At 42.0% G+C, this 24,767-nt stretch overlaps 1 protein-coding gene across 1 annotated transcript; it reads left to right on the top strand.

Annotated features, from left to right (window-relative positions):
• Positions 1–20,743: 20,743 nt before the first annotated feature.
• ccdc92 (coiled-coil domain containing 92) lies at positions 20,744–24,520 on the top strand. Its single transcript, XM_084552305.1, has 3 exons — positions 20,744–20,893; positions 21,389–21,430; positions 22,637–24,520. The coding sequence occupies exons 1-3, from the start codon at positions 20,758–20,760 to the stop codon at positions 23,443–23,445; spliced, it is 987 nt and encodes a 328-aa protein (XP_084408431.1). The 5' UTR covers positions 20,744–20,757; the 3' UTR covers positions 23,446–24,520.
• The last annotated feature ends 247 nt before the right edge of the window (positions 24,521–24,767 follow it).

Raw genomic sequence — 24,767 nt, 5'->3', positions numbered from 1 at the left:
TTTTCTGGCTCACCCGCCTTTTCTGCTCAATGTATTTTTTTATACATTTATGCCTATAAAGCTTTGGCCATGGTACAAATCTCTGCAGTGCAGATTACTGAAGATGGTGAATTCCCACCTTGCACAGGCAAAGATAGCCATAAAAACCATCTTCATTTAAACTCACAATGGAGACTCGTTCAGAAAGATGCAGTCACGTATCTGCCCAAACATCAGCCAAAATGATGATAACAGAGCCGACTCATATGTTAAACCATAGGAGACGTATGAGAGAGTGTTTATTGATTCTATGATATATGATACCTATTTTCATTTTAACAGAGATCTCATGTCATCCAACTTTGTCTGAAGCTCCCCTCAGCTCCACAGAGCGTTTTAGCATCTTTTAGCATCCATTAGAGATGCTTCCAACTGCAGCAGCCAGCTGTTTTTAGCTAAATACCATCATAAATTCTGCACACCTGCCAAGCTGAAAATATCAGACAGGCTAGTGGGTGAACATAGTTGAGCCTTTAGCAGCAAAAGAGACAGATATTTCCCTCAAAATCCATATGTTGTCCTGGGTCTGGTTGATTTGTATGTCAAACATATCCATATCCACTTTATGATTAGATTACTTTCTAACATGTCAGTCCTGTTTTGACAGCTTGTTTTGAAATCTTACATTGCAAATGCTTTATGTTAAACGCTGAGAACAATGACTAAATATGTGCATCCAATTAGCTGCTTAGAAGCAGATATGCACTCTCTGACACAAACCCATTAAACCCATTCTGCAAACAATCAGCTTTGAGCCAGTGCTTATCATCTCCTGTGTTACATTACATTTCCCTTTCTGTGATGAACCTGACTAATTACTGGGAGCTTGTTGTGACCCGGGCCTATAAATAAGCTTTCGTGCGCCTCAGGCCTCCTTTTAGTCGGGCCCTCTTAGAGGTCTTAGGATGCCTTTACCGATGTGGGCCACCGGTCGGCTAATGTCAAACATATGTTGAGAGGAAAAGGGTTTACAGCAAAGACAAGCAAAGATGTTTCATCTTTTAAGTGATAATTACTTGATTCCTACTCCGCTTCTCTCAGCATTAGCCTTTGATCTCATGCGAGCCAGCGTGCAAGACAAGCATAAAATTACAGGAGAGTGTAATTATTTTAAAAGCCCTTTACTTTGCTGTTACATGTGTAATTAGAAAATCTCTCTCCTCCCTCGCTCCACGCTTTTTTTTTTTATTCCTCTCTCTTCCTATTGTATGCTCTGTGACACTTTCAGTTTTCTCATTTGTTTATTGTTATGTGTGTATGTGTGTGCAGCATGCATGCCACTTGACACATTCGCCGCTGACTGTGGCATGACTCAGATGCCAGTGGAACAGGGTGCGTCTCCCAGAGCCAACTGCACATACTTCTGAAGTCAAGATTTGCAAGTGTCTTTCAGACAGCCCCCTCACTTGTTAATAGGACAAGGGTCTGTAGGAAGGAAGCTGAACCCCATTGTGGGGGCTATTAACAGCATTCAGTAGAATACAGTATTATAAGTTGTGTGTATCCGCTTTACAAAATATGTCAATGCGGTTTAGATTTTTCTTTTAAAGTAGCATCACAAAAGCATAAAATCTTTCTCATTTGTACCAGCCGTTCAAAAGTCTACAATGGTTCATGTTGAAATGTACTGAATTGAAAATGAGGAGCTCAAGAGGCCATTCATTGCTGCAGGGCTCAGTTTCTGGCCTTGTCTTCCTCCTCCCCCTGTCCTGCCTACCTCTCTCCATCCCCTGACCACTTCCTCTGCCTTTGAAGCCAGGCGCCCCTCTCTGCTGCTTCCAGACAGGATACCCCACATCCTGTGAGAGGCAGGAAGGAGCCCTGCTCGTAGCCCCAGACACAAAATCTGTGCCCCAGCAGCCTCCAGGAACTCGCTGCAAGCTCCCTTCCAACAACAAAATGTTTTTAACTTTGGCACAATAAAGAAACAATAGTCGACCCATTCTTATCAGGCTGAAGGAAAACTGCCTCCTCCAAAGAAACACTAAACAGAAAGATCTAAATAAGTTCTCAGAGATGCACCTCTAATCTGTGAGGATCTCAACAGCTGACACCAATTTTCCTGAGCCTCTTTTGGACGGGCTCGCCCATGCTTCAGTGAAAACGGTCCAGACCTCCATCTGCTGCAGAGCTAGTAGTGGTTTTGGTTGCAGCACTGATAAGCCTCATGCATATCAGAAATTTGGTTAGCAGTAATTCCAGAGTTTTCCTCAACTCATACAAATGTACAGTCAGGGTCTGTCGAGGGATCAGCTGAGGTGAGGAGTGTCTGCCTGTCTAAATGAATTTATGGTCAGCAGCAGTGCTCCATCCTAGCTGGAGGACAAGTTCTGTGAAGTTTAATTTCACATGTTGAGACAAATACTTTATTTTGTATTTAGTACAGCTCAAAAGGGAACTAACTAGGTTGTAATAGGTAATTCACTCACACCACGATCCTACCAGTTCATTTACTAATGTCTGATGTGAGTTCAAAAAAGATTTGAGCTGTTAAAGTAGACATGTATCTACATGTTACGCTAAAATTTAATATACTGCAGCCTCACTCTGCCCAGGTTGTCCATCAAGATCCTGATGTGAAAATTTTCCTGCTTTTTTCCATACGCCTGCAATTTTAGGTCAAAGAGAGACCCACCAAACTGTCACTTGTTATTGGACAGGCATGTCAGCTTGTCAGAATATTGCTTTTCAGTGCAATGAAAACAGACGCACGCCCAAAAAGCTTGGCCTCATTCCAGAGAGCAGGGAGTGGGCGACAGTGGCAGTTGTGGCCGTGAACAGGATAACTCCACAGCTATGGCCAAAATGACTGTTCCCTGTCCAGCAGAGGCAGTCTAGCCTCTGCCAGGAGCAATCAGCCTCGCTGCCCTGTCAGCTTTCAGGTGTGGGAACCTCCTCTCTGCCAGGCAGCCATTAAATGCAGCGTTGTAATTTAGACCATTAAGATGCACTAGACGTCTCAGAGCTGCTGTTCAGGAAACTGGCAGGGGGACAGAGTCACACACCACTCCCAGCTTTAAACGACCATGGAGAAGATGGCTGGAAGGTGGACTGGCCGGGCTGGACTGGCTAATATAACTCAATTCACTAGCTGGTACCTCAGTGGGTCAGATCACATGCTTCGAATACTTGAGTTGCAATGTCCATTTGAATGTCTTTATAAATTCTTTCTTGTCATTTGGCCATGTCCATCAACATCACATGTGTCAGCCTGAGCCCCTTCATTTTTGTTCCACTCTCATTTTGTTGTTTTTATATTGCCAATATGTTCAAGCCATATTACAGTTTGAAGGTCTAAAACATGTGTTGAGTGAGTGGTAAAGGATTCTGCCAAGATTCTTTAACATGATTTAGACGGAGTTTTGGGTCCACGCCGGTATTGCTTGTTGGTTTCCTGAGATATATGTTTGTGTTTTTGATCAAATAATTTGCTTCAGAATAAGTTACTGCCTGTTTAACTATGTAACAATTAAAGGGCGACCAGTTTTTTATTTATTAATGCACTGATTAGTAGTAGTAATGATTATTAATACAAAATAAATATTTCCAGCAAGCTTTTAGTATGTGGTCTGCTGTGACCTGTATTTAATATGTGTTTCTTTTGTTTTTGACACTGTGCACCGGTAACTAAGCTAATTTCCTCTCTGGGAATTGACATACTTTCAGTGCCTTTGTACTATTGTGCAGCTCACCGTGCATTTCTGCATAAACAGAAATCCAGAGGCTGGACGCAGTGACAGGAGACACCTAGTGGCCTGTTTGGACTTGGTGCAGAAACACTGACCAGACTGACCACATAAAAGCCGCATGTGCATCTTCATACTGGTCTGCCCTCTGAGACTCAGACTAAGTCTCCTTTCTTTTCTTCTCTTCCCTCAGGCCTATTTGAGAGAGACATTAATCAACTAGTCAGGAGGTTATGTACATCCTTCGTAGCAGGGGTTCTGCTCTGTCCAGCACCCTGCTGTAATGCACATGTTTTGCCAATTGAAAACAATTGTAATATTATCTTGCAAAATATGTCTTTAGCCTCACTGTTGTTTGCGAACTCCAACTGCAACAGTTGGGCGTGTAACAGAAAAGAGACATGGCAGGAGAGCACTGCTGCAGCATTTAATATGCTTGAATTGGCACGCGAGTTCATGTAAGTTAAGCCCAGTGTACAGGTTTTATTATGTTTCTGTCAGACTATATGCACTCCACTCTCCTTTTCCCTCCAGACCTTCTCATGCTGATTGTTTCTGCCACCCATTACCCTCATGGTTGCTGTCAGGTCAGCACAAGACCTAAAAGTCTAAGAGCAGTAGTTCTATATGATGCTTACAGTGCTGGCTTATTCATTTTTTGCATGTATACAAATCTTACATGATACATACTGTATGTTCCATGTGGACTGTAAATATAGCTGGAAGACTAATTTCAGAAATCTAAGAATAATTGTGAGTCAAAGAGCCCAAGCAGAGTTGAGGACCATTAAAACAGAGAATGGCCTCTTTCCTGTGACAGAGGGCTGTTTGTTGCTCAGCCTCACGGTTTCTCTGCTCAGGACAGAGGCAGCAGTGCCAGCGTGCCAAACGCTGGAAATGGGTCAGTGCTCAGTCACACAGTGGCTGTAACACATACATCACGCGTGCACCTGTACAAACATAGAGGGGGAGGAAAAACAGAGGAGAGCTGGAATGGTGACACCTTCGAAATCTGAATTTTAACTCAAGTAGTGGGCTAGTTTTTAAGCTAAAAAAAAGTGCTCTGTATCCAAGGCTACACGTTTAGTCACTAGTCACTACTTAGAATAATGTTCACACAAAATACAAGATGGGATGTGACTGCTGTGTGAGCCTGTATATTTTGTGATCTGATGCTGTTGTGCAGTCTGCGGTAACTGTCTTGTTTGTCTGACTCAGAACAAGGACTCTCGGCTGCAGCAAAGCCAAGACCGCAGCAGCAATATATTTTATGGCTTTATTTGCATTCAACAGTCTCAGCTATAGCACTTTATGGCTCAGAGTCCATGGCTTTGTGCGATTCAGGATTCCAAGGGCACACACAGATAAATGTAGAAAAGCTGCTGCCAAATGGCCTGTGTGGTTTTGTGAGTGTATTTTCAGGCATGCCTGGAAGGGGCATGGTGTTATTTTATGTCTAAGGTCTCTGCAATCACAAAAGTAGAACTTTAGTTACAGGTCCTCTAGATTCTGTGACTAAAGGCACAGCCATAAAAGGCCATTGGGTTTATCCCTCATGAACACTAAAAACCTTTAATCCACACTCATGTCCCATGCATGTAGCCCATGTCTCACTGGGTCCACAAGCACAACCTCTCCTATGTACCTCAGTAGACCCAATAACCACCCCACGCCCAGCAACTGCGATGGCGCACCTCAGAGGATCAGAGGAATAAAAAATATGCGATGGGATGAAAGAATACTGTTGGGAAATAATGGAGAAATTTGGGGAGTTGATTGACCAGTGTATTTATACCTAAGGTAAGACTGAGGTGGAGCCCACAGACAAGGGCACTAGGCCAGTGGCTAAAACTAAATGGAAAGCTTAGACAGATCAGCCACAACATTAAAACTACTGACTGGAGAAGTAAATAACATTGACCATCTTGTTACAATACAATGTTCTGCTGGGAAACTTTCGGACCTGGCATTCGTGTGGATGTTACTTAGACATGTACCACCCACCTAGACCAAACCAGGCACCCCCACTCCGTAGCAATGACACTCCTTGATGGCAGCAGCCATCCCCAGTAGGATGCAGCCTGACACAGTGATGAGTCACAACTGTTTTGGAGGCACAAGGGAGACCTACACAATATTAGGAAGGTGGTCATAATGTTATGAGCGGCGCAGTGGTACTTTGAGCTGAATTCTGTCAACATGCCAACATGCTCACAATGACAATATTAACATGCTGTTTAGCAGGTAATTCCATTTCCAGAGTGGCCAGCTAAGCTTAGGGTGTTAGCATGCTAACATTTGCTGCATCTCGTAGTAGTGTCGGCCGTTTTAGACTAATGCTTGTTTACATAAAAATGTGAAAAGCAAATGTAGATGATTGACAGGACAATGCTTGATGAATTCCAGGCCGGTGGAGGAAATGTAAGAAATGATAAGGAACAGTGGGTGTCACTGTCAAGTCCGTGAGTCTGGAGAAGATCAGCCAAGAGGAAAGGTCACGTTCATATCTGGGGTCAGTCAACAGCATCTCTCAACATTAACCCCTGTGTAGGAGAGTGGATATAAACAGCATGTGTGTGGCAGGCACATACTCGTTCTAAGGTCAGATTATCTCAATGTGGGCTTTATTTTTCTTTGCCAGCAAGGCATGTGTGTATGAATTAGGGCCTATTTTGGTATGTATTTAAAGAGCCAACACTGGGGGAAACTAAGTCAGTCGTGGGTAAGTTTAGACTGTATGCCAGTGTCTTGATTGGCGGTTTGTTGGGAATTTAACAACTACCTCAGTGTGTAAATGTTTTTACAAGTTTATACAAATTGTCTGAGCTTTTGTGATCTAAAATATGAAAAGGTGGCTGCCCCACTGTCTCTCCCCCATGTCTGTCTAATTCTCACAGCATGGGCTGTCCTGCATGACCTCAAGTAAACAACCTCTTCAAAGTTTTGCTCTTTTAATGTTTGAATAAATTGCTGCAAGCCTGTAAACTTTAACAGCTGTTTTGTTGCTCATTGCAGTTTCCTGTGAGGCTCATGTTTAGAGTGGAAAGAGTCCCTGACAGCTTGTCTGTTATGAATCTACGTGTTCTCATAAAATATTTCTTTATTTCTGTGGGATTTTTTTCCAGTTCTTGGACTTGCAGGCAAGTCTCGACATTTCTTCTCATCGAGGGAAGCTTGTAAAGAGAAACTCCAGTAAAGTGGTTCATTAAAAGTGTTTATAACTGCCAGTTGATTAGAGAGCTTTCATTTTGAAAATACAGATTATGCTGCATCAACAACGGATCCATGGGATTCACAAATTAACACAACAGATTGCCAGTCTGTGCCGCATGCTGTCCAATTAGAGACTAAGTAAGCAATTAATTTTTTTTACATCTACATCAAATGGTGAGAGTGATTTTATTTGCACTGTTTTGTGTGAGCTGTTAATCACAGCTTTTAAAGGTTTACAGTCCTATGATATAACTTAAATAGGACTTGTTCACCTGACTAAACAGATGCTGAATAAACAAGTTGGTGCTGGATCTTTGCTTTCCCTTCTCTGGTTTTTAGTGAAAGGCAAATATCCCACTTCAGGATGTTGGCTGCCACTGAAACAGTCCAGAGTAGGCGCACTCCAGCCTGAGATCTGTTCACTGTAATGTGCCAAGTACATAGATCTAAATATGCTGTAAATGCCAGCTGTGCACACAAGTCGTATTTCCCTCAAATTCACAGTTTATATATCCTTCCACTGAAATTTCAGTCTCCTGTCGTGTTGAAACATCTATACCTTGTTTATCAAAAATGTTGAAACCAGTGAGCAGTGTGTGTGCCCTGGTGAAATACTGTTGTCCCTGTTGGCAGCCGCAGCCCTTCATTTTCAGTGCAGTAATAAGCGAGTTTACCTGCAGTAATCATCAGCTGTGTATCTGAGCGGCTGCAGCAGATGTGTCCTCTCCGCCCCTGCTGGTCTGGCGGAGACAGACTTACTGTGGGAAAGAGGGAAACCTGTCTGAAGAGAAGAAATCTGCTGAGTCATTTAAATAACACGTAGTGTTGCATGCAAAAAGATAACTTTTAGTGCAAAACTTTTCATGTATAATTAGTGATTGCCGCGGACATCCAGCATGTATTCATCTGTGGTTTTTGAGATTGGAATCTTCTGAACAGGTGCTGCACATTAGGAAACAATAACACGTAGCAACAATGAATTAATTAATGATGTTAATTCATTCATTCATTCATTCATTCATCTTCTATACCCGTTTAGTCCTGTTAAGGGTCACGGGGGTCTGCTGGAGCCTATCCCAGCATCATCATCGGGCGAGAGGCAGGGGCACACCCTGGACAGGTCGCCAGTCCATCGCAGGGCCACACACAGAGAGACAGACAACCATTCACACTCACATGCACACCTACGGCCAATTTAGAATCACCAATGAACCTAATGAGCATGTCTTTGGATGGTGGGAGGAAGCCGGAGAACCCGGAGAGAACCCACGCAGACACAGGGAGAACATGCAAACTCCACACAGAAAGGCCAGCCGGCCCATGGATTCGAAACCGGTGACCTTCTTGCTGTGAGGCATCAGTGCTAACCACCTCGCCACTGTGCCGCCCTAATGATGTTAATATGAAATTAAATTAAAATTTAAAATGAACCATGATTATATTGCATTGCATCATTACCATCATTACTTCACATTCCTGTAACATTATCAGAGCATGTTTCAAAACAGACTTTGTAAAATGCTTTATCATTCAGTGAAAGGAAAACATCAAATAGACAGGAAAAGGTAAAACCAGCTTGTACTGTAAGGTTGCATTTCTCATTTCTCATACTGTGTACTATGTCCATCCGTAGCTTTCTCCAGGCCTGCATACGGTGCACAAGTTTTCATTGCACATTTCTGTTTCCCATATACCATTTTACTTGTTTAAAATGGTGGTTTTTGTTAGTTGGCATAATCTATACTGTATATTCCACCACAGACCTCATAGTGTGGACAGAGCTTGGCTAGCTGTTATCCCATGCTTCCAGTCTTTAAACTAAGCCAAACTAAGTAGCTTGTGTCTCCAGTTTATATTCATGAGAGAGTGTTTGTGTATTTGCGAATATGAAATTATACCTTTAGGTGTAACTATCAACAATAGGCTGTAAGTACAACTGCCACTAAGTCTTCATCTAACGTGAGTGGCATAGCAAAGCTCTGTGAGGCTCGTTCCTATATTGTGGTTGTGCAGTTTACACCTTTTCTGTCACGGTGTGGCCAGACTGTGTGGTTGCTGTTTGTTTATGTATGAAAAACGCAGGAATATATGTGTGCTGAGTTAGAGAGGCCCAGCAGACCCACTCTGAGCCCACTGGCAGTTGAACCATCTGGGCCACAGAAACCCTCCATTACACCGCAGCTTTATTTTTAGCCAACATTCTTCAACACAACAAAGAAGTCATTCAAGTTAATCCTGAAGCAAATATTTCTTAACGACTTATAGAAATAAACCTTTGCACCTATTTACATTTATGCTACCGTACAGTTGTCTATTTACCCTGAGAGGTGTGTATGCGTTAGATCAAGGCCAAAATAGTGAATCCTGACATGAGTTTTGGTCAGTGGGATTAGAAGGAAAGAGAGGATTTGCTCAGTACGACATCTTCGCAAAGCTTCAGCTGAAAGAAAAAACAATGGTCCCGCTTATTGAATATGACCGCTCCACTGCTTCAACAACATTTGAAAATTCTTCAGTGGCATTAGAAAATATTTGGAGAGGGAGGGAGAAGGAGAGAAACCCAAGACATAAACACGTGGAGCTGGGAGGGCTAACAGGCACAGGAGGATAACCTGCCAACAGGAGCTGCGGCTTCCAGGAATGTGCACAAACACACCGCCTCTCTGTATCATCTGTGCTTCCATTTTCTCTCTCCGTCTGTCTCACCTGCAACTTGCAGACGCTTGAAACTGATATTTTTCAGCAGTAACTTGCTGAATGCGGTCACAGAATTGTGGGCCAACATTTTGGCCTCTTAAACGAAGAATTTGAAAAATACGATTAGCAGCTTTCCTGCCAAGACTTAGATGAACAGAGTGATACTGCTGTCATATTTGTATGCTGAAGACAGTGGCTAGTTGGCATATAGATTTAAAACATAGACGAGCTTACTGGTCTGAGACAAAACGTGCTTCATTATTTTCACAAGCACTAATACTTTTAGTTTTTGTACTAAGCTAACCCAGCATAGCTCAAGCCTCCTATTCAGTTTTTAAGAAAGGCTAAACACTCAAAATCATTCTATTCCTCTGGATTCAGGCAGAAAGGTCACTGTTATGGGAATTTCTGCAATTCACACATCATAATTCAAACATTTCTTCTTGTTAGTAATCAGAAACAAATACATGAAAAACATGCTATAATACATGTACATAATGCATAATTCAAACATTAGGTCTAACCTTGCTCCCCCTGTGATTACCATTCTTGGGTCAAAAACTGTGATGGCAGGGTGTTGTTGTTGCTCCTGTCCCATTCACTTCACCTTGATGGCTCACCAGCTGCTCGCTCTGCAGAGCTGACAGAACAGACAGCAGCTTAGTTTACACAACCCCCAATTCCAATTTCTCCCTCCATCAAGTTTGTGCACTTTATTTCATGCATGTCACCCATGTCAGTGTAATTTCCTTCATCACACACAGCACCAACAAACGTTTTGGTCACACACGATTGCAGTTTTACACCTTTGTGGAGTGACATGTTTCTGTAAAGTCCACAGTTTGCCTGGTGCCGCTTCTTTACACCATGTAATAGATCCTGTTGCGGTTGCACCAGACCTTTTTGGACTCGCGCTTCCTAATATGATTGTGCAACAATGTCATTCAGGTTAATTCTTGCGTTGCATTTCTAACATGACTGCAAGGTATTTAGAGATGCAAGTCAGAACACTGTGTCATCTGATGTTCCTGTTATCAAAGCCAGGAGACGCTGCCAAGTACTTGATTCATTAAAAGCTTTGTACCTCCAGGAGAAAAAAACAAAACCGTTAAAGAAGTGATTTATATCGAGGTGTGTTTATCAGGGATATTGCTCCAGGAAAATTAAATGGTATGTGAAAATTACTCTCCAAACAGAACATGTTGCATGTGTCATCAGAAGGTGGAAATGCACATAATGAAAGAATCTGCATGGAAAGATGATGTGCTGATTGAGAAAAGGCAGTTATTTTGTCAATCTAGCAGGTAGATCACACCCCATTTAAAATTACTGATAGGTTGTTTGAGTATTTCTGGCAGGGTGTCATTTGTGGTAATGAGTGAGCGGCAGATAAAGACTTTCTTCATTGTGCTCTCCTGAAGCAGGGCTCTCACAGAGTTTCAAGGCAGAGCTGTACCCCTGCCTGAATTAAAATACAGCATGGGAAGAATTTCCTGAAATGAAACTCAATCACATTTGCCACTAAACAGCAGCATGTGCACTGGAAGAACCATTTGCACAGTCTTGGGTTTGAGTGGCTTGTTAAAGTTGTTCCTGAAAATTGAAGAACCGTGCCCCGACAATCAAAAAAAAGGAAAAAAGACTGCTTTTGCTCAGAGAAAGGGAGTCGTCTGCGGATGGGACAATAGCAGCATTCAAAAATTGAATAGAATATTGTTTTTTGTCTTTACAATTATTCAATTTATTCCATCTGAGACTTTCCTCAAAGCTGGACTGACAGCCAAGGACGACAGCGGCGTTACTGAAGATGGTGTGGCAGTGGAGGCTGTAATCCATGGCTTTCCTGTACTGACTGGTCTCACAGAGCCCAGCTGGTGTTGGGTTTCTGTCCAAGCAGCTGGGCTAGGGTGTTTTGTGGTCTTCTTCAGTCCTCTTTGAAAGAGGATAGTCAAGTTGAGTCCCTCCATGAGGCCCTGAAGACCCTGCCACTGCAACCACATTGAGGAGAGTTGTCCCTGTTGCAGACATCTAAAAAGACAACAGGCCTGTAGCGAGCAGCTGGAAGACTCAGGGAGACATTGGCAACAGGTGAATGCTGCACCAGTGTGAAGGAGAATATCTGGCAAGTGACCTGGAAGGTCCTGAACCAATGTGGGAACTCGGGATCCTGTCAGTGTGTGTGAAATGTGTATGGCTCAAATGGAAATGTTTTCAGTTTAGGCAGGTTGCTCAGAAAGGGCGTGGTGAGCCAAGCTTGTGAAGCAGCTCTCCTAGTGAGAGAGGAGCAACGTTTGCTGAGGCTTTTCACTTACCCCCACAGAGGAAGTGGACAACTTTAGGAAGGGCTTTGACAATGTGTTGATTGGGCCTTTTCGTCAGTCTGACTGATCTAGTGTTTTTTTGTTTTGTTTTTTTTATCTGGAAAAGCCTGGGTAAATGGTTTCCTTGTATTTTGCCTGGCCACACAGATGGTGGAAAATAGCTCTGTAGTGGGTTTTGCTTGGCTAAGGAGCACTGTTTTATTTGGAGTCCTGCTCTAAAGGATGAGTAGCCCAGCTTGACTGGAATGGGTCCAAGGCCTTTGGAGATCACACAGGCACTAAAATCCATATGTGAGATGTATAAACAACGGCCAGTGTTTATTTACAACATTCAGACTTTCAGCATGTGTCCCATGCTTAGCCCCGCACTCTGGAAAGAGGGGCTGACGTACCTGTGTTGGGTAAGGCCACGAAGCACATACAGAAACCACAAACTAAGGCACACATCACTGTCCATTTATTCCATTTACTCCACTGGAGTAAAACATTTATTTATCAGTATCTTCTTATTTGGCTACAGACTTCAAGGTTACAGCCATTAACCACTAGTCCACTTGTTTGACATTTTGGGAAGTGGACTCATTTGTTAAGATCAGTATCGCTCTCTGTCTGTCAGCCTTACATAGAGATTGCTTACATGTTATGATGGAGACAGGGCCAAACAGCTGGCTCCATTCAAAGATAACACAACGCCACATAACCCCTCATAAATCAGCAAATTGTTGTTTTTGTCATCAGTTTTCTGTAAATTAGGAACATGGTTTAACATCATTATTAGTGAGCTTTAAAGGTGCAGGTAGGTGAATGTTGTTGTCCCTGGGACTTTCACAGTTGGCTGTAGCCTCGTATTTGATAGGTCAGATTTGAATACCATAGCAGATATGGTATTTTGTGCACATTACATCATTTAGCTGGGACAAGTAACTTATAACGCACATAACACATATAAAGCATTCAGTTGTCGTTTTTAATCTTAGTTTTTGCATGACTTAAACAAATGCAGTATAAAACTTTAATTAGTTTAGATGTGCAGATCATTTTGAGAAATACCTGGCTAGACCAAGAAGTCTTTATCCAAATTATCCATTTTAGCCTCGAGGTGTTAGGGATGTGGGTTTGGGTTATACCTTTCTGTCATTCTCAGTATTAAACTGGGCTTGCTCAAACCTCCAGCAGGTTAAAAGCCAAATTCTAGCGCTCTCTGCAAAGTCCAGAGAATTGAGCGGCACACACTCAGCAGGGCTTAACACATTACTTAGCAGAAGCCAAAGCACTGCGTCACACAGGGGTCACCACCATATCCAATCTCATGTACGGTATATGAGGAGGACACAAACAACCACAAGGACATTTCAAGTAGTGAGCTTTCCACTACCTTTGCATGTGCACTAACTGGAAAGTTAAAGGTTAAATGCAGTCTGCATATTATTTAAAACTGCTGGTAATGTTCCATGAGTTATATTTCAAGTCTTGACAAGCACTCTGTTGTTAAACATCGAGCGTTCCAAGATCCATTTTTGCACACTCAAGCAGCGGTTTGAGGATGGATAAAAGTGTGCACATGAAATGTAGAAGTCAGCACAATCCTCATCCTTATTGTGACTAGACACCAGAATGAAATATTTCTATTGAAAACAGGGAAAACCTACATCTGCTCTCCTATGTCTCTGGAAAAACAGAGGATCTTAGCGCTGTATCTCGGAGCAGTGATTATGTCGGTGCAGAGTGAATGGCTGAGGTGGTCGAAATAGGAGCCCAGAGGATTTTATGACTGTTCTGAATCCAGCAAACGAATGACTGTCTGCCTCTCCCTCTCTTTTGGTTTTTCTCTGAACTGTGATAATCTGTACTTCTTCTTATATTCCAAGTAGATTTACATCCAGCAAAAAAACACCTACCTAAAACACAACAGATCAAGTACTGTCTATGCTTGATAGAGGAGAATTACACACACTGCATTTTCAGATTTGCATAAGGCATTTGATACACTAAATTATTACATTATTTCTCTGCTCTTTTATTTTAAGCATTGGTATAAATGTTTTATATAGATTTATATCACAGGGTGTAATATGCTAAAGTTTATTTAATTTAGATGCATGCCAAAGCTCAGTGTTGGGCCCCTTACTCTTTTGTCTATACTGTATGGTAACAAATTTTTTTTATATATATTATCACCTTTATTTTGTGGTGGTTTGTTATTGTTTATCGTTGTTCAGTTGTGACCTACCTGGGGGCTGCAGATGAAAAGTAATTTTGCGCCAATCTTGGTATACTCTACAACTTTTATGTTTAACAATGTGCATGTGAATAATAGCTTTAGAAATGAAATAAATATTTATCCAACACTTAAATGCTCCTATACTGAGTATTTTTGTTGACCAAAAATATTCAGACAGAATACTCAGAGACACAGACCAACCAAACCACAAATGGCTAAGCTCTAATGATTTGTGTTTCATTAGCTTAGTATATCCCAGCTATGTGTCTCATCACTGTGTGTCTTGTAATACTTGTGGAAGGATTATACCATAGCACACATTTTTCCTGTTGAGGCTGGCACATTGAGTTACGGCCGCTTCAAAGTCTGGTGTTAGTGGTCCATTAACCACCACTAATTAAAGTGCCACTTTAAATGGCAGCGAGTGCAGCGCTCTCCCTGGACTGTAAAACAGTTAAAAAAAAAAAAAAATGTCATAGTGAACATGGGTTTCTGCAGTCCAGCCTCATTACCAGAATAAAGGCAGAGACATTTTGGCAGTAGCCGAGTAATGATTCCATAGCAGGCCTTTCCATGAGGGTCCTATGTAACACGCTGGCAACAATTTCCTCTCTGCGTTCACCTATGTTTTGTCAGCTAGTAAATTTGTCAAGAATTAATTGGAGGTTACAAAACTGTGTCAGAGAAGCGGACTGCTGTTGAAATAACCTTTACTTTAAGTGCTCCTTTTACATATTGTGCCACTTTATTTTCAAATGGCCTCATATAAAGCATTCACACTTTACATTTTGTGTAAGTGCTTGAAAGGACAAATACTTTCCCTCACTATCAAGTCCAAATAATTAAATATCTACTGTTTGACAGACTGGTGATTGAAACTTCAATACAGCCTGCCTATACCTATGAGCATGTATGCTTACAGCCTAACGTTTATTGAGAATTATGGAGAATTATTAAAAAATAACATATGGATTTTACATCATAATACTGAACATCCAATTATTATAAAATTGTCAGTGACTCCCTTTGAAGGTTTTAGATAAATGACACATTCATGAATGTTTCTTTGGGCAGACAATTAAAAAAAAAAAAAAAAAAAAAAGGCCTTGGAAAATTAAATTAGGTTTTCAGAGTTTTAGAAGCATTTTGTCTCGCCAACCTCAATATAATAACTGTAAAACTATTACAACCTGAGAAGTGTTGCTATTGGCAGCTTGTCAGAGCAGGGGCAGTAAAATAGCACCATTTCAGACAGGCTGCTCACGTTTAATTTGAAATTCAATGACAAAGACCAGCACTATCTGTCGTACTCCAGCAACTATACCAATGAGACACATTTGAGAATGGTATAAATTAGCTTTTTGATCCTCAGTGATGTGTGACTGATGCCCAGAAGTTGTAACAAGAGCTTAATAGTTCACTCTTATTGCTTTTCCATCAGTATAAAATGTGACGTTTTGGGCATATGTCCAGCACCCTAGCCACCATCACTTGGATTATTTGTGAGTGCATGGCTATATTTGAAAGAGTGTGCTTTCTTTGTTGCTTCATAAAACAAAAACGAATACCAATTGAGGACTTAGCAGTAAATTGTGGATGTATTTATGAGGGCTGCCAGATTGTTAAAGAAAATACCACTGTGGACACATCAGGTGGGAGAGGGGCTCAGGTCAACTTGTGTAAAGGACATTTCTCAGCTTGATTCTTCCCAGCACCAGATCCCCTGTGGGTAAAGGCCAACAAAACAATGACCATCAGCAAATTAGAGTACCGGGAGGAGCCAGAGTCAATCGTGCTGGTTTTATTTGTTTAATCTAGTTCCTCTCAATGAGTTACTTTACTACCTACAATGATATATGGAGGTCTCTAGCAGTGTGTAAGCAAAACAAATCACGTAGAAGGTAGGGGTCTCTTTTGGGGAGTTATTTTTCACCTCACTGTAACGTAACACTGATAACTCACCTTCTCTTAAACTGGTCGCTTTCTGTAGGAAGTTGGGAAGTGTGCCAGAAACCCTATAAATAAAGAAATGAGAAGAATTTAATCCCTATCACAAACATGCCCCAGCCAGGGAGAGATTAAAGACTGCTTCCGAAAAATAACATTTCTGAAGGGGGACAGTAATTCCATTTATTCCATGCGATATTTTCTTTTTGTACATGCAAGACTCACTCTCAGGCCGAGAATGAAAACTGATGCTTTTGTTATTGGTTTGTATCATTTTACGCAGTAGCTGCGTCGCTGAGGAATTTCTCTAGCCAGAAATAATTTAAAGTGATATTTTGCTTCAGTAATGAAAAGGCTACTGTTTCTGTGGTGGTTTTTTTTATGACCTGAAAAGGAAGCTCACAGTCAGGAGTGCTGATATCACTTAAGATTAGACAAAGTTCACTTATTCTTCAGGAGAACTGTAGTAAATCGTACAGTTTAATGTCAGTTTCAAAAAATCTAATCTGAAGTGCAGATGATATAAAAAAATATCGAACAAAAGGGAGTTCTGAGGAGAACAATTCAAAAGAAAAGAAAAAACAGGAATGGCTTTGCTGAAGACCACGAGGTAAGACATACAGATGTGAAAAAACAATAGATTCCTTATTTCAAAAACATCTATCAGGTAACATCTAACTGTATCTACATGTTTCTCTCACTAAGCAGCTCCAAAATTTGGCAAATGCCTTTGATGCTGTTGCAGATGCTATCCATAAGGTTCTGTTTGATAAAGTTCTTAATTTATGACCCCCAAGTTTATTCATTAACTGCAGGACTTTGGTTCCTCAGTGGCAGATAGCGCAGTCAAAGTCCACACATAAACAAAGTTGTTTTTAAGACATATGCATATCTACTTCATGCATTGATTGCACATTAATTTACCTACTAACCTTATCTACTAAAGACACAAGAACACATCTACAGTCAAAAGGTCTTAAGCCTCATATTGTACTGTTTACTGTCATGCAACGTGTTTTATTGAACGCTTCTGTTAATAATTTGATTGATTAAAAGTCAGTTCTTTTAAATCTGTTAAACACGGAAGACACCTCAACACTGAAGACAAGCACTCATTCACATTGATGCCAGGTAAATGTTCAATATTTGGCTGCTTTGGCACACAATCATTAATCTTCAAGTCATCACAATGACTAATTAAACAATTAAAATAATTATATAAATACAGATTGTTGAGATTACAAGGCAGTTAAGATCAGACCTGCAGCATGTTTAACGTTCCTCAATACGAGTGTAAAGTGATCTTGACTGAGTGTGTGTTGTACATTGGAATATTTGGCATGTGAAAAAGTAATCTCAGTTGCTGTTCCCTGAACCACCAGTGAAGGGCAACACTTCCCTCTGCTGTCCACTTGCTGCACTCTGCCCCACCGCTTCCATCCACTTTCATTAATTTGTTTAAGTCCCGTAGTTTGACACTTGAAACATTAAACCTGACGCCTGAAGACAATGCAATGAGCGCTTAGAAGTGATCAGATGTCCCTATCATTTCAGCAACGCTACTTTCCGACTCTAGGTGGCGTGAACGCATCACTGCTGAACAGGTGACAGATTCTGTTGCTATGGTGATGACGCTTGCCACTGCAAACGGGAGCACGTCGCCGACCACCGCCACTTCAACATTTTACATGATCTAAGGTTAGTAAAGCACGTTTTTCTGCCCTTGTTGTATTTTTATGAAACCAAATAGTGATTGTAATCGCTGATATCGATTAGAATCACCAGAGATAATTGTGATTAAATATCTTTAGGTTAGATAGGTTACAATTTCCTCTGGTTACCCATGATGCATCGCTTTATTTTGTCTAGTAGCTCGGGGAGATGATAGGAAACTGTCACAGCCACCCTCCGCTCTCACCCGACCAAGGCGAGCCCCTGACAGCATCACCGACATGCCCCGCAACGCGGAATGCGCTTAGCCGGCACAGCTAGTCTGCTTAACGACATTTTACAAGCTTTTTTGAAATATTCGACGGCCTGGTATTTTTAGCTTTAAGGTAAGCTCCCCGCTTGATAACGTTAAGGTGCTGTTGTAGCCTCGTTAGCTGTTCAGCTAGGTTAGCATCAATAAAAGCCTCCTAGCTTATTTGGGTTCCCCTGCATTAATAGATAATTTCATTCAGATATCAAAAGGCTGCATAATAAAATATACATTTGGTAATCATGTATATTTTAAATGACAGTGTCGGTTGAGTTCAATGACATTTAACTCTTAAAATTATTTGGCTTATTGTTCCTGTTGTTACTCCATCAGAAAAATATTAATAATAAGTGTGGCAGCTGCTAATATGGACTTTTATTTATTAAACACTGCTTTAATTCATCACAAACATCTCCATTGATTTCTTCAACTGATTTCTAAGGTTGGTACATTTCCAATCCTGTGTAGCAGGCTGTGGAGATGATAGTAAAGCTAACCCTAAACCGTAACACACCTACCCGGGCTAGCTTGTTTGCGGTTCATAGTGGACAGCTCCTCCCTGGACAGCAGCAGCAGGCTGCAAGGACAGCCTTTGTGATGACCCCGTGGACTGCAGTGATGGCATCCTACATTACACCAAGTCATAAAAACAACACGGAAAGTGAAAAATTTCGAGGTCGCTCATAGACACCGCTCGCCTTATGCCGAGTTTACCACCACCAACGATTTGTTTGATTAAGAAGACCTGAATGATGTCTCTGGTCGAAGCTTAGAACAATAAGGTTAGTGTTAAGTAATTATCTTTTGGCAGCCACCCCCAGGACTAGCAGCGGCTTCATTTGAGGGTGCTGTCCGCAATGCAGGTGCTGAAATTGAAGGTTGTCGCGGGAAGTATCTAGCGTCCCTGCCTGCTTGGCATTATATCCTGTTACAAGCTGCATGCGTTGTTTGTGATCGGTACACCAATTTAACTTTTAGCTGTCTGCGTTTTCTAGCTCTTAGTGTTGTTGTTTAGATAAATCAATAACAAGCAACAGATTTTGTAAAAACATGCGAAGAAGTGTGGGCATGCGTTTAAGATACTGCTTCACTGCAGGAAGTGACTGCTAAACTCTTGTTGTGGCTTGGGATGGTAGCTACTTGGTAATGTTTCATGCTACTGCAGTTCATTGATTATTTATATTCTCTGTATGGGAAGATACTCGTGGGTGTATTAAGGAAAGCAAGGCAAATATACATGTACATAGCATTAATGTGTTTTGGGTTTTTTTATTGTTTAGCTTTAATTTACTGAAGTTATATACCCCTGTAGGCATTTGTAACATTACTACATCCATTGTATGGCAACATGATTATATGCAAGTTGGCTGAGGTCATGTCTTCGCAAGTGGAAAGGCTATAAGCTATTCTAGGAAAGAGCTGGGATGAGAGATATGCTTGCAGCGCAGGGTTTACCGGAAGGACTCCACATTACTCATCAATAATAGATTATCTCTTCAGCCTTCATGACACACCAGTGGCTGTATTTGTTGTTAGCAGCCCGTGTTTTGGTCATCGCACGCTTTCCTTTTCCTCTGTAAGAAGGAAAAATTGGACACAGACAGCAGCTGAAACTAGGAAGTGTGTCCTGTCGGGTGTCATGAGATTTATTATTCATGTTGGTGAGCTGATGATGTAAGAGTGAGAAGCTTGAAACACTTTATGCGTGCAGCGAGTTCTCTGTGCTCGGAGGTGGTGTTTTGCAGGGATCAATGTGCTCTCAGCCCTTAGGCGAGTGCATCTGTCTGGCCGAGGGTGGAGATGTTAGGGCTGAGTGATTGTTCCTCTCTCTCTCTCTTTCTCTGCCTTGGCTCGGAATACAAGGACACGAAGAAAGGGAGGAGGAAGATGGGGCGAGGCGGGGAAGGAAGAGGCTTTCTCAAAGCTTCCATGCCGCACCCACTGATGTTTACTAATGTGTTCAGCTTTTACTTTTTGTTGTTTGTTAGTATCAGTCATATACTAAGGGCTGAGACTGTTTTGTGTTCCTTAAAGTTTTCAAATTTGAAAAACTTCTGTGTTGAGGATGAATATTTCCACTTAATGTCCTAATAAATTTACACTTTAATTTAGTGTAGATTGAATTAGTGGATATTAGATTAGTGTTCCTTTATTTGTGTGTTTTGGAACATGGCTCATTCTGGGTTCCAAATCAATAAGCCTGATTTAATGGATTGATTGTTAATTACAGCAACCAATTATAGCACTTAGTCTTTCTCTGCCACAGGCTGATTAATAATGATATCCTATACACCCACATATCACTAGATGTGCATGTTTACTTTTTTATTATCAACAAAGAGGGTTGATGCCTTTGCTCTTGGTAGGCTAGTTGAAGAAGCAAATAGCTTTCATTGTGGATTGAGTTATCCAATAGTGATTATTTCAGTCTGTCATCTAAAGCCGATTGTGTTGGCTGCTTTGCAGGAGAGCAAAGTTGGAGCCTATCCCAAAGCCCAGATGTTCAAAGGGTGAGAATTAACAGACTGTCTGCCAGATGGGCTGACTTTTGTTTATGGTTTTCTTTCTCTCACTCTCTCTTTTGTCTGCTCCCCCCCCCCTTTTCCTGTCATCTCTCTCTGGACCTTGCAAGGCGTCCTAACATAATCCATCATGGCGTCAGCAAATGTTACACTGGAAAATCAGCTGCACAGTGCACAGAAAAACCTGCTCTTCCTCCAGCAGGACCACGCCAACACACTGAAGGGGCTGCACGCAGAGATCCGCAGATTGCAACAGCAATGCACAGGTGAGAGCAGCCACAAGTAGCTACATCTGTGGGAAAACAAACGATGCATCGCAAGAGCACGTAGAACAGAGAAAACTGTGCCGATTATGATGTGAGTATGCTTGGAATTCGTAGCAGGGCCAAATGTAAAACCTGATAGAAGATACTGTTGTGCCACTACTAAACCTTTCAGAGAAAATATGTTGACTGATGGGAAGTGCAGCTTGCACTGTAGTGATACAAAACCTTTATCGATCTCACCAGCAATAGACATACTGTACTCTGCCACATCAGGAGGCGTATAATATAATGGCTTTGATTTCCTGTATCCTTGGCTAACCTGTTTACAAAGCAGACGTGGAACTTTCACTAATCTCATTAAATGAATACTCGGCCATATGGAAAGCACTGACATGCTTTCCGCAAACATGCTATACTGCCAGTTAAGTCAGTGTGAGGGGCATGCTGTTTGATAGCTGCACAGTTATGTGAGTAACCTTGTTCTTTTTTTCACAGACCTGACATACGAGCTGACTGTGAGAAGCTCTGATCCCTCAGGTAAGCCTACATCATAGCGTATAGCACACACACACACATCAGTTGTAACCCCAGCATTCACTGTCTGGTGTCATTAGTTACCATCAATATTAATCTGTTGCTAAAATGTAATCCTTACATTATCTAACAAGTTAAATAAGCTGCTGTGCTGTTTCGAATTATACTGAATTCAACATGTTTATTTATTTAGATCTGGTTTAATAAAGGAGTACTGATTCAAACTGTGAAAGTGCACAGGAGCAGCAGACAATACTTTCCAAAAGTCACGCCTGTAAATCAGCGATTTCTCATGTCTGTGTCCGTGGACAGGCCTGAGAGCAGAGGGCTTTCTGTTCCCTGGTAACAAAGTCCCACTCAGGAAGCATTGCACTGTGGGACTCCCTGCTGTTCATTAGAGTTCCCAGCGCTCACTGCCGAACGACCCTCCCCCCACAGAACCATGACCACGACATGAAGTCATATCACTGGTCTGATTCACACCCGGCCCCACAGTACAGTCAAGGAGGCTCCTAGTAGGATGAATACAGTTTAATTCATTAACAGAATGCCGATGACCACACCTCTGAGTTTAACTGAACAGGAGGCATGTTGCATGTCAGCAGGATCACAGTGTTGTGTAGGCTTTTTTGACACGGGTGGCTTAGATCGATATTGTTGAAGCACAATCATGTTAGTGTGGGACATCTCAGAGATTGGAGTGCAGGAAATGAGATTATCTGTCACAGCCCTAATGCACGGCCTGCAACCTGCTCAGTGTAGCAGGGCTCAGCTGTTCCAGCTGGGGTGAAAATGTGCCAACCCTCCCTTCAGAAAATGAAGGGAATGCATGACTCACACACTGACATCACAGTTTAGAAAATGTACACTTTCGTACACATTTTTTTGTACATGTAAAACATGACTGTATAGGCCATAGGCTGTATAACTGGGTGGGGCAGGACAGGGTGGGGGCTGCAGTAATGGAGGTCAGACAAGAGCATTGCCCTTGCTGTCTACCAGAGCTGTAATGTGAGACTGGAGCACTCTGCCCACTGCAGATGAGTCTCCATAGGATCATACTGACTCTGCTTATAGTTAGTGTCTGTGCTTAATGCTTTTATGGTTAGTGTTTTTAATGGTTTGTATTTTGTGATGTGTGTTTTTTCTCGTAGTTATTTTTTTGTGGATATCTGTAACAGCAGTGTTTCTTTTTCATTGTGTGCGCAGACAGCGGTGAGATCCGATGCAGGGAACTGCAAAGGAGATGTGAAGAGCTGGAGGCCCAGCTGAAAAAGAAGGAGGAGGAGAACACAGAGCTGCTCAGGGACCTGGAGCAAAAGAACGCCATGATTTCCGTCCTAGAAAACACCATCAAAGAGAGGGAGAAGAAGTACCTGGAGGAGCTTAAGATGAAGAGCCACAAGCTGGCTGTTTTGTCAGGGGAGCTGGAGCAGAGAGCGAGCACCATTGCTTACCTTACATCGCAGCTGCACGCTACAAAGAAAAAGCTGTTGGCTGGGAGTTCCTCAGAGGCCAGCCCTAATGTCAGTCCAGTCTCCTCATACAAGCCCACGCCTCCACCAGCCAAAGACAGGCAGCCTGAAACCCCACGTCGCCGCATGAAGAAGAGTCTCTCCCAGCCTCTACACCCAGAGTTGACAGAGGTGTACCGCCTTGGCTCGGACGGCAGGCGGCTGGTTCTGAGGGAGACAGTCGATGCCATGCCTGACCCCACACCCTTCCTACAGGCAGGCAGAGATTCTCCTGAACCACAGGTAGTGCGTGAACGGCCTGCAGTAATCCCTCCCATTGCCTCCGAGCGCTCCCCTGTGCATCCTCTGGGTGCTACGGCCAGTCCTCGTCACAGCCCTGCTCGGGACCGTCAGTACAGGGCTCATGTGGGCGTGGCGCACCGCATCCCGCATGGCACCCCTCCCCTGGCCCCACCGCAAGCCGAGCTGGAGACGCTGGCGGTGGACCAGGTCAATGACGAGAAGGTTGTGCGGAAGCGCTCGGGAACCGACAGAACAGTTTAACGCTGCAATGCTAACATGCACATAAACGCGCACACATCTACTGTATACACAGCTCACTGCAAGAACTGGAAGGAGCCTGACCCACTGTGTAGCCTGCTTTTTACGCAACACTGCAATATAAAAAAATAAGAAAATATAACCTATTTGTGGTGTTCCATAAAGACTTTTTGTTTTTCTTGATATACAGGAGAAAAGGACTACTTTAAAGCATGCCAAATGTTTCTGATTTACGTCCCAATGAGATCTTGTAATTGACACATAACTTTTCGCTTCGACTTTGACTTCGTTTTGTTTTATGTGGTGCATACAACAAGTTCTCCGCCAAATATCTGCATCAGTGCCTGCTCAACCTGTTCAACCATAGTGTAGCCATGGCTAGTTAGTTATCTTTACGTCTCTGTGCTCCATCTTCTCAAAAACAGTCCGGACATATCACTTATTACAAGATGTCTGTAGCTGCGTAGGATAGAACTGAAATTATTAAACTAATACTCCTCGAATGTCTTTCACCTGCTTGTTATATCAGTATAATAATATTACAGTAGGTATGAGCTGCACAGTGTGCAATTGAAATTTGCCGGCTGTCAAGGTGAAAGCTGCAATTTCACCTTTTCTTTTGCTGACTGGAATAAAACAGCAGGGTTGTACATGTTTAAATGCAGTATGAGATGACGGTGAACGGCGCGTGCATTTGCGTGAGTGAGAGAGAAAGAGAGAGTGTGTGTTTCCGAGAGACGCTGAAGGCCACCGAGAGAGTTTGGTTTCAACAGTACCCATCGATGTTAATTGTGACACAAGGGCATTTTTGCAAACACCGCTGTACTAGGATTTTGTGATATTATTAACTGTACTTTATAAAGGCTGTCAATTTGTAATGAATTCTTTTTTTAATTTATTGTTTAATGTAGAGCACAGTAGAAATACGACAACACCTCAGATACTCACGTTAGTCATTATGCCATCACCATGATGGTAATTGAAATCACTTAATAACCTGCTTTTCACTTTAAGATCACTTGTCCTTGAAGTATACAAATCAATACAATAAAGCATTGTTTGGTTACTTGGTTTCCTTTTATATTACGATATATAAATAAAATTATATATACTGTGTATTTAAATTATATAATGTTTGACAAATTAAGGGAAACACTAGGAGTGGTAATAAGGTGATGGGTCACAACAACAACTTGAGTGTTATTCTTCCAGAAAATATTCTTTATGTTTTTGTGGTTTGATGATAGCTATGAAGAGCAAACCCCTACTAGGATTAACCTTATGATTCTTATCGTTTTCAAATCATACTGTCCTCTGCAGTGGGG

Source organism: Chelon labrosus (assembly GCF_963514085.1).
Source record: "Chelon labrosus genome assembly, chromosome: 9".
Classification (NCBI taxonomy): domain Eukaryota; kingdom Metazoa; phylum Chordata; class Actinopteri; order Mugiliformes; family Mugilidae; genus Chelon; species Chelon labrosus.
Note: the sequence above shows the minus strand (reverse complement) of the source record. Positions and strands in the feature narration are given on the sequence as shown.

Excerpts from the sequence above, each read along its gene's own strand:
- ccdc92 (XM_084552305.1), top strand. The coding sequence starts at position 20,758 with ATGGCGTCAGCAAATGTTACACTGGAAAATCAGCTGCACAGTGCACAG. Across the intron at positions 20,894-21,388 it reads ATTGCAACAGCAATGCACAG|ACCTGACATACGAGCTGACT; the intron begins GTGAGAGCAGCC and ends TTTTTTTCACAG. Across the intron at positions 21,431-22,636 it reads GAGAAGCTCTGATCCCTCAG|ACAGCGGTGAGATCCGATGC; the intron begins GTAAGCCTACAT and ends TTGTGTGCGCAG.